The sequence below is a fragment of the Sinocyclocheilus anshuiensis genome, unplaced genomic scaffold (assembly GCF_001515605.1).
Source record: "Sinocyclocheilus anshuiensis isolate Anshui unplaced genomic scaffold, SAMN03320099.WGS_v1.1 scaffold1590, whole genome shotgun sequence".
Classification (NCBI taxonomy): Eukaryota; Metazoa; Chordata; class Actinopteri; order Cypriniformes; family Cyprinidae; genus Sinocyclocheilus; species Sinocyclocheilus anshuiensis.
In genome coordinates this window covers 55,941-66,687 of record NW_015547720.1, presented here as the reverse complement: position 1 = coordinate 66,687, position 10,747 = coordinate 55,941, and the positions used below count along the sequence as shown (strand labels likewise).

At 38.6% G+C, this 10,747-nt stretch overlaps 2 protein-coding genes across 3 annotated transcripts in view; both read left to right on the top strand.

Annotated features, from left to right (window-relative positions):
* Nucleotides 1-2,515, top strand: part of LOC107704220 (uncharacterized) — a 4,261-nt gene extending 1,746 nt beyond the window's left edge. Inside the window, exons 3-4 of one of the 2 annotated variants that reach the window (XM_016507106.1) lie at nucleotides 209-337; nucleotides 1,917-2,515. In XM_016507106.1, the coding sequence (XP_016362592.1) occupies nucleotides 209-337; nucleotides 1,917-2,287 (500 nt within the window). In that variant the 3' untranslated portion in view covers nucleotides 2,288-2,515. Of the gene's footprint in view, nucleotides 1-139; nucleotides 338-1,916 lie in introns of both variants that reach the window. The other variant, XM_016507105.1, reaches the window with a different exon arrangement.
* Nucleotides 2,516-8,570: 6,055 nt separating this feature from the next.
* Nucleotides 8,571-10,747, top strand: part of LOC107704216 (hyccin-like) — a 57,145-nt gene continuing 54,968 nt past the window's right edge. The window contains exon 1 of the mRNA XM_016507102.1: nucleotides 8,571-8,702. The gene's annotated coding sequence lies outside the window, so the exon portion shown is untranslated. The remainder of the gene's footprint in view (nucleotides 8,703-10,747) is intronic.

Genomic DNA, 10,747 nt, shown 5'->3' with positions numbered 1-10,747 from the left:
TGTCTGTCTGTCTGTCTGTCTGTCTATCTATCTATCTATCTATCGTTCTATCTATCTATCTATCGTTCTATCGTTCTATCTGTCGTTCTGTCTGTCGTTCTGTCTGTTTATCTGTGTGTTTATCCTCCAGCAGATGTAGATCATGGCAGTTTTACTGCTCGTTGTGTTGGTGTTCCTGGTCTCGATGAGCGATTCACTGATGTTGCAGAAACCTTCAACAAACAGCAGGAACACTATGCATCAATGAAGAACAAGCTTCAGACTCTTGCAAGCCGCTATCACTGTCCAATAAATGACAGTCTGTCTGAATGCCTGAGGAAAATCCAGGAGAAACATGGTAAGATCTTCACACGTGAGTCACGGCCTGCAGAGGGCACAGTCTGCCCGAGCGACGCCTGCACACAAGCTATTCAAGCAAAACCCTTTACTTATAATGGACCATTACAAACAGAGTCCATCTAGGATTAATATGATGCATAAAAAGGATAGAAATTGCACATAAGGTTTATGTTGACTGCAACTTTGAATGTAATTAGTCATTCAGAATCATGTTTTGGATGCGTGTGATTTCATTTCTCGTGTGTCCTATAGTACCTCAGACTACCATATAAATGGCACTTTAATTGTTTTGTAAATATGTTTATCTAGTATCATATCAAGCCTTGCATTATATATGCTGAATGAAATCCTGTACTTGTTTCTTACAAATTTTCTGGTGCTGATTTTGCTCTAGCGGGTCACACTTTCTCACAAAATATGTGCATTTCGTAACATTTTTGCTTTCGACAGCCATTTGTAAGGTGAAGAAATCTTGTGTTATCACTTAATCAGCAGAAAAATGCCACAATTACATGATTCCTGTCTGAATCTGAGCCAGATTTCCAAACACAGATGAGCCCGTTTTCACACATATGACATTATTTTATGCATAATTCTGATTTTAAGGTTAGAATAGTGACAATAGAAAATGCAAACATGAGCCTGATGTTTTCTGCTACATCTATGGGTGTTTTACTACATCCAAACAGAGTTTTTTGACAATAAGTGGAGTATTTGAACCAGAGTTATTATAGTAAATAAGCTTAATTTTTGATATTTTATTTCAGTTAACATTTTTGATATTTTATTTCAGTTAATTTTATTTTAGTAACTAAAACTAAAACCCAAAAAAATAATGTATTAAAATAAAATTAATGTTAACTGAAATAAAATATCAAACATTAAGCTTATTTAATTTCAGCTAGTTAACAAGGCAACATTTCTCATTTTCATTTTCATTTTGTTGAACTTGTACTAAAATAACCAGAACTAAAATAAAAACAAAAACTATAGACATTTAAAAACAACAGAAACTGATAAAAATGTCAAAACACACAGCAAAATCACAAAAACATGAACTAAAATTAACATGGGAGCAGAAAATATGAAAATATCTCATTAAAAATATTAACAAAAACTATAATAGTACCTAAAATAACAGTATTTGAACATATATTTCCACTCCTTTGCAGATTGTAAGTACATTTTGAATGCGTCTTTTTGTCATTAAAATTGAAATGTTGACATTTAACTGCTTTTGTTATTTTAATAAATGTATTAAAGCTGATACATATAATTAGAAAAATCTTATTTTGGGAAAAACTTTAGATATTTTTGAATTATGCATTATCAAATGATTGCAAATCAGATTTTTTTTAAAGATGCATGGTTGTGTAATTATTTAGTTTTTATGGCAGATGTGTTCAGTACGATTATGCATCGGATCATTTATTGCAGTTAGTCATTCAGAAATGAATTCATCATCATACCTGATACTTACTCTATGTACCCTTCAGTTATAAGCCACATCCTGCACAGTTATTTCCATGCATATGGAGTGCCCTCATCATTTCTCGGTCTCATTTTCCCTCCGTCAGAGCTCTGCCACATCAGTCTGGAGGTTAAAGGATATGACTTCAGTCTGATGGTGAGATCAGAGGCCGAAATCCCCAGCGAACTGAAGCGGACGCAAGAGAACGTCACCGAGCTGAGCCGAGCCGCCAAATCCGTCATCTCCGTCAGCACCAAACTCCACGAAATGATCGACTCGCTTCTGAGAGCCGAGGACAGCATGATCCGTCAGATCGAAGATGCTGAATCCAGACACCAGGAGCAGAAGAGGCTGCTGGACAACCTGCGGGCAAACCTCAGAGAGGCTCGGAGAGCCAAAGAACTGAGTCCGAAGTACAGGAAAGAGGCTGGAAATCTCCTCAATGAGGCCGCATTGCTCTCTGGAATCACACCGTGAACTGACTTTGTCTCTTAATGTGAGCTAATAGCAAATGTGAAGGATTTTATAATGTTAAACCATGAACAGACGCAGAGGCGGACAGTAGTGAAGTATTTTTACTCTGTGTCTGTACTTCATCAGAGTGTTTTTCTTTAGAAAACTTTACTGCACAACATTCCTAAGCATAATATTGTACGTTTACTGCACTACGTTTCAGATTAAATGTCATGTAATGCTTAATCACATTAGAAATCTGTTACTTTCTTACTTGTACTCAAGTAAAAGTAATTCAAAGATTTACTTGAGTACAAGAAAGTACTTCATTTTTAATGTTCTTAAGTATTAAAGGTAAAACAAACAACAGCTTTTATTTATGAAATGAAGTGCAGTAAAAAGTAGGACATTATGCTTCGGAATGAAGTGAAGTAAAGTTTTCCAAAGAAAAACACTACAGATACTTTTTAAATTTACTTGAGTGAATTAAAAATACTTCACTACTCTCCGCCTCTGAACAGAAGACGTTATTTTATTCCAAAAGTGGGAAATTGCAGTGTTGCAGCAGCAAATATATACAGTAGATAAACACAATAGCAGTACAAATATACATAAAATAATATTAGAATTATATTATAAAAAACATAACGTGTATGTAAAGTACATAAAACCTGACCAGAGCTGTAGCGCTAGTAATAAATAATATGTCTTGGCTAATGAAGGACTATGATCTGTTTTCAGTATTTAAACATTATTAAAGATCTATATTTGTCCAGTATCATCTGATTTAAAATATAAATGACTTAATAAGACTTAATAAGAAAAAATGTCATTTTAACTAATTTTAGTGTCTTGATGATATTAAAACACCCGTTTGAGAACGAATAGTTTAACATTGGAAAGCATAATGAAGGGATTTGTTATTATTTGTGTCCTTTGGTGTATTTACTTATGTGTATTTTAGTATTTTAGTTTATGAAAGCACTTGCATATGTCAGAATCAGTCCTCCTAATGTGAAAATGAGTGTGAATATGAATACTGATCTTAAATCTTGAACACTTTGCCTTTGTAACATTTTTTTCTACTGGTTTATATTTTGCAAATTGAATAATTGAATTATTTTAGAATGATTGCACCTGTTCATTAACCTTTTCATTAATTATTTTCTAAATGTTTAAAGTGTATTATTTTGTAGATACGTTTTGTTTTAGCACATAAGATATAAAAGTTAAATATGGTATGTTGATGATTATTTTAAAATTTACTGCAACTAAATCAAACCCGCTCCGAAGTCCTAATCTGAATCAGAAGATTCACGAACCCTTTACGAATTTCCGATCTACATCAAATGATCGCGATACACGCTCCGAAGTCCCGATCTGAATCAAAAGTTTTGCGAACCCGCTCCAAAGTTCCGATTTAAATAAAATGATTCGCAAAACGTGCTCCGAAGTCCTGATCTGAATCCCCCCGAGCTGAGCCGAGCCGCCAAATCCGTCATCTCCGTCAGCACCAAACTCCACGAAATGATCGACTCGCTTCTGAGAGCCGAGGACAGCATGATCCGTCAGATCGAAGATGCTGAATCCAGACACCAGGAGCAGAAGAGGCTGCTGGACAACCTGCGGGCAAACCTCAGAGAGGCTCGGAGAGCCAAAGAACTGAGTCCGAAGTACAGGAAAGAGGCTGGAAATCTCCTCAATGAGGCCGCATTGCTCTCTGGAATCACACCGTGAACTGACTTTGTCTCTTAATGTGAGCTAATAGCAAATGTGAAGGATTTTATAATGTTAAACCATGAACAGACGCAGAGGCGGACAGTAGTGAAGTATTTTTACTCTGTGTCTGTACTTCATCAGAGTGTTTTTCTTTAGAAAACTTTACTGCACAACATTCCTAAGCATAATATTGTACGTTTACTGCACTACGTTTCAGATTAAATGTCATGTAATGCTTAATCACATTAGAAATCTGTTACTTTCTTACTTGTACTCAAGTAAAAGTAATTCAAAGATTTACTTGAGTACAAGAAAGTACTTCATTTTTAATGTTCTTAAGTATTAAAGGTAAAACAAACAACAGCTTTTATTTATGAAATGAAGTGCAGTAAAAAGTATGACATTATGCTTCGGAATGAAGTGAAGTAAAGTTTTCCAAAGAAAAACACTACAGATACTTTTTTAATTTACTTGAGTGAATTCAAAATACTTCACTACTCTCCGCCTCTGAACAGAAGACGTTATTTTATTCCAAAAGTGGGAAATTGCAGTGTTGCAGCAGCAAATATATACAGTAGATAAACACAATAGCAGTACAAATATACATAAAATAATATTAGAATTATATTATAAAAAACATAACGTGTATGTAAAGTACATAAAACCTGACCAGAGCTGTAGCGCTAGTAATAAATAATATGTCTTGGCTAATGAAGGACTATGATCTGTTTTCAGTATTTAAACATTATTAAAGATCTATATTTGTCCAGTATCATCTGATTTAAAATATAAATGACTTAATAAGACTTAATAAGAAAAAATGTCATTTTAACTAATTTTAGTGTCTTGATGATATTAAAACACCCGTTTGAGAACGAATAGTTTAACATTGGAAAGCATAATGAAGGGATTTGTTATTATTTGTGTCCTTTGGTGTATTTACTTATGTGTATTTTAGTATTTTAGTTTATGAAAGCACTTGCATATGTCAGAATCAGTCCTCCTAATGTGAAAATGAGTGTGAATATGAATACTGATCTTAAATCTTGAACACTTTGCCTTTGTAACATTTTTTTCTACTGGTTTATATTTTGCAAATTGAATAATTGAATTATTTTAGAATGATTGCACCTGTTCATTAACCTTTTCATTAATTATTTTCTAAATGTTTAAAGTGTATTATTTTGTAGATACGTTTTGTTTTAGCACATAAGATATAAAAGTTAAATATGGTATGTTGATGATTATTTTAAAATTTACTGCAACTAAATCAAACCCGCTCCGAAGTCCTAATCTGAATCAGAAGATTCACGAACCCTTTACGAATTTCCGATCTACATCAAATGATCGCGATACACGCTCCGAAGTCCCGATCTGAATCAAAAGTTTTGCGAACCCGCTCCAAAGTTCCGATTTAAATAAAATGATTCGCAAAACGTGCTCCGAAGTCCTGATCTGAATCAAATGATTTGTGAAATGCTTTCTGAAGTCCGGATCAGAATTATGATTCGCGAGCCCACTCCGAAGCCCCGATCTGAATGATTCACGAACCCGCTTTGAAGCCCGATCTGAATGATTCGTGAACTCGCTCCGAAACCACGATCTGAATGATTCGTGAACCCGCTCCGAAGTCCTAATCTCAAATCAGAAGATTCACGAACCCTTTCCGAATTTCCGATCTACATCAAATGATCGTGATACGCACGCCGAAGTCCTGATCTGAATCAAATGATTTGTGAAATGTTCTCCGAAGTCTGGATCAGAATAATGATTCGCGAACCCGCTTTGAAGCCCTGATCTGAATGATTTGCAAACCCGCTCCGAAGTCCCAATCTGAATGATTCGCTAACCCGCTTCAAAGCCCTATCTGAATGATTCGCGAACCCGCTTTGAAGCCCTGATCTGAATGATTCGCGAACCTGCTTCTAAGCCCCGATCTGAATGATTCTCGAACCTGCTTCGAAGCCCTGATCTGAATAATTCGTGAACCCACTTCAAAGCCCCAATCTGAATGATTCGCGAACCCGCTTTGAAGCCCTGATCTGAATGATTCGCGAACCCGCTTCAAAGCCCCGATCTGAATGATTCGCGAACCCGCTTTGAAGCCCTGATCTGAATGATTCGCGAACCTGCTTCGAAGCCCCGATCTGAATGATTCTCGAACCTGCTTCGAAGCCCTGATCTGAATGATTCGCGAACCCGCTTCAAAGCCCCGATCTGAATGATTCGCGAACCCGCTTTGAAGCCCTGATCTGAATGATTCGCGAACCTGCTTCGAAGCCCCGATCTGAATGATTCTCGAACCTGCTTCGAAGCCCTGATCTGAATGATTCGTGAACCCGCTTTGAAGCCCGATCTGAATGATCCGCGAACCTGCTTCGAAGCCCTGATCTGAATGATTCGTGAACCTGCTTCAAAGCCCGATCTGAATGATTCGCGAACCCGCTGCGAAGTCCAAATCTGAATCAGAAGATTTACGGACCCTTTCAGAAGATTTACGGACCCTTTCAGAATTTCCGATCTACATCAAATGATTGCGATGCACACTCCGAAGTCCTGATCTGAATCAAAAGTTTCACGAACCCACTCTGAATCAAATGATTCATGCTCCGAAGTCCCGATCTGAAACAAAAGATGTACGAACCCGCTCCAAAGTTCCGGTTTAAATAAAATGATTTGCGATACACGCTCCGAAGAACTGATCTGAATCAAATGATTCATGAAATGCTCTCAGAAGTCTGGATCAGCATAAAGATTTGTGAACCCACTCCAAAGCCCTGATCTGAATGATTCGTGAACCCGCTTCGAAGCCCCGATCTGAATGATTCGCGTACCCTCTTTGAAACCCGATCTGAATGATTCGCGAACTCACTCCTAAGCCACGATCTGAATGATTCGACAACCCGCTCCGAAGTCCCAATCTGAATCAGAAGATTCACGAACCCTTTCCGAATTTCCAATCTACATCAAATGATCGCAATACGCACTCTGAATCAAAAGTTTCGCGAACCCACTCTGAATCAAATGATTCGCGCTCCGAAGTCCCGATCTGAAACAAAAGATGTACGAACCCGCTCCAAAGTTCCAATTTAAATAAAATGATTTGCGATATGCGCTCCGAAGACCTGATCTGAATCAAATGATTCATGAAACACTCTCCGAAGTCCGGATCAGAATAATGATTTGTGAACCCACTCCGAAACCCCGATCTGAATGATTCGTGAACCCGCTCCGAAACCCCGATCTGAATGATTCGTGAACCCGCTCCAAAACACCGATCTGAATGATTCGTGAACCCGCTCCGAAACCCCGATCTGAATGATTCGTGAACCCGCTCCGAAACCCCGATCTGAATGATTCGTGAACCCGCTTCGAAACCCCGATCTGAATGATTCGTGAATCCGCTCCCAAACCCCGATCTGAGTGATTCACAAATATTCGCTCCGAAGTTCCGATCTAAATCAAATGATTGGCAACACGCTTTGAAGTTCCGATCTTAATCATATAATTCGCGATATGCGCTCCGAAGACCTGATCTGAATCAAATGATTTGTGAAACACTCTCCGAAGTCCGGATCAGAATAATGATTCGCGAACCCGCTCCAAAACCCCGATCTGAATGATTCGTGAACCCACTTCGAAACTCCGATCTGAATGATTCGTGAACCCACTTCGAAACCCCGATCTGAATGATTCGTGAACCTGCTCCGAAACCCCAATCTGAATGATTCACAAATATTCGCTCCGAAGTCCGGATCTGAATCAAATTATCTGTGAAATGCTCGATTCGCAAACCCACTCTGAATCTAATGATTCACGCTCCGAAGTCCAGATCTGAATCAAATGATTCACGAACCCGCTCCAAGGTTCCGATCACGTGCATACCCTGCATACGCTACACCCCTGACCATAGTATTATTTGTAAGGAGCTGCAATGCTATTTTTGTAATTATTTGTATACATTTTCAACCGTCGTTTGACTTATAGGTAGGCTATGCATTTTTAGTTTTTCAAATATTTCAAAATTAAATGTATGTACTTATATAATCTAATTTAGCACACAATCCCGTCATGAATTACGCATGACACATTACTGAATACATTTAACAGTAGTTACAACCATAGACATAATAAATACCTAGACTCCTCATTGGCCGCTCCACCGCACGTCAACGTCGTCAGGATTAGGGATGGAGCTAAATCATCTCTCTTTAATTTCACTAACCTTACTTATTTACAAAGAGTAAGTTTATCATCACTTGATTATAAGGATTTCATAGCTTATCATAAATCTGTGGATTTATTATATATTTTTTTTTTTCCTTTTTAGCCAATTGCAAACAGGACCACGCAAGCGTTAAGGAAAGCTGAAGAAAGCCTGTCCAGACGTATCGCAGCAACGGCTCAAAGCGGCCAATGAGGAGTCTAGGTATTTATATGTCTATGGTTACAACAGACACAGTCTACCTCGCTAGTGGAAACCGTGAAGTCCCGCCTACGGGGCCATTTGATTGGCTGCTATTTGTGGACGCGACTGTGGGTTTTATATCCTCCTCCGCCACTGGCCCGTGCCGCTGTCAATCAGAAATCCTAACTCGCTCCATGTTAGACTGAAGTGTGTGAAAGTACTGTTGAAGGACTCGCGTGTGTTCAGTTATTTCAGCTCGTTAATGGACTAACCGAGACGAGCGGGGGAAAAGCCGTGCGTATAGCATGATAAGTGAGTATATGTTTTAAAAAAATCCTTTATATGAGTTCTACATGAGTCTCGTGTACATTCGCCGATGGCGTGGCGGTTCATCTCATGTGACTATTAAACAAACTGAGCTTATAAAGCATCTCTGATTATTAAACTCATTCATGTGTGTCTTTGCAAACTTCATATGAGGGAGAACAGATTTGGACATGTTAGATGAGAAGGGTTGGTGAAGGACAGACTCTGCTCTTGCTGTTTTAAGCAGTTGACAAGGCAGTTGTGCTCGAGCTGTCATTGCTCAAGTGTGCGTGCGGTTGCATGTACATGTATATATGTGTGTGTTTCTGTGTGTACGAATGTGCATGGGTTTGTACGAGTATGTGTGTGTTTAAATTATTTTTTGTCTGTATTTATGCATGCATGCATGCTTATTTGTTTATGCATAGTGTTTGTTTGTGTGCTTGTGTACACGCACAAAAGTGCATGGGTTTGAGTGCTTGATGTGTGTGCATGCTCATGCATGGTTTTCTGTGTAACATGCTTGAGTGTAAATATTCATGCACGCAGTGTTATTTGTATTTAGAGTTTGAGTGCTTATTTGTAGTCAAAGTGTGTGGATGCATGGATGTTTGTTGGCCTTATGCGTTCTTGAGTGTTTGTGCATGCAGCAAGTGTCTTAAGTTGTGTAATGCGAGTTGCACACACACATCAGTCACGGTTCACCTTCCTTCCAGTCACTGCATGACAGATGATCAGCCTGTTTTTAAAGGAGCAAGATTATAAAATGAAATGACCTCTGTTATGAGAGAAGCCACTCGTGAAGAGATAAGAGTCCTGCACAACGAGCAGAAAATCACAGTTGTCCGCTCGTTATCTGACAGCCGATTAGATGCATGCAGATGTGGCTGGTGTCCCTCTGGCACGTGAAGACCACAGCTGTTCAGATATTTTTATATGGCATGTTTTGTAGATGTGAGCTGATGAACATCACACATAGGTTCCAGTGACAGTTTCTCGTCTCAGGCTCAGATTGCAGGGCCACAGTCTGGTTATTGACCGTCGGATGCATCTGTGCACAGAAACGAGCTGGTTGCAATCACCATATTTGGTCAAATTTGCAAGGTTAGTGTCATTTAAGATGCCAAGAGGCACTTGGTAGCAAGTAAGCTAGATATCTACAATCTAAGTAAGAGTAAATAATATTAGGGCTGGGTTGACAGTATTGATTTCTCTTTTTTGATCTGTCTTCGTTTTAATGAACTGATATCGATTCTTAAAGGGGTGGTTGACTGTTTTTTTTCTATGCTTGATTGTGTTTATGGGGTGCAGTCTAACATGTGTTAATGCTTAGTTTTTTAAAAAACGCATAATTTTTCACATAATTTACCTTTATTCCACACCACTCTGTCCCTTCTCTGAGAAACGGGCTGATCTTTTCCTGTTTTTAAGAAGCCCCGCCCTCAGAAATAGGCAATGTTGTGATTGGCTAAACCGCCTCTAGTGTGCGTCTAAACATCCCGCCCCTCACCTCAGCGGCATGTTCTCTGGTTGTATTGTAAACAACGGCGTCGTTAATATCGCTTATCAGTTTGAGCCTGATTGAGAAGCAGAGGATATTATTGAAGAGGATCGTGCAGAACCTGTGCAAGCATGGCTTTTAATGGTAGGCCTGTGTTTTTTGTTTGTTGTTGTCTCATTCTTCTACATATGCTGTTGTGTGTAAATGCTTCTGCTTATGTTAGCTTTTAATATACGGTTTTATCCTGATTAAAGCTTTAATACAGTACGGCAACTGCACGCACGTCCATGTATAACACTTCTCATAGCTATGTGAAAATAAGTGTATAATTGTAACAGTTCATTTTTGGAGCTGAGCTGAATGAGAGCGAAAGAGAGAGAAGCGAGGAACAGTATTAAGAACCGCTGCTTTTGAACATTGATTTTGAAACTTGTGAATCCATTAGAATCGTTAGAAGACAGAATCGTGATTCATATATGAACAGATTTTTACCTGCACCTCTAGTTTTCTCTTCCTCTTCTCTAAAGCAGCGCAGCATGGCCTCGCCCCC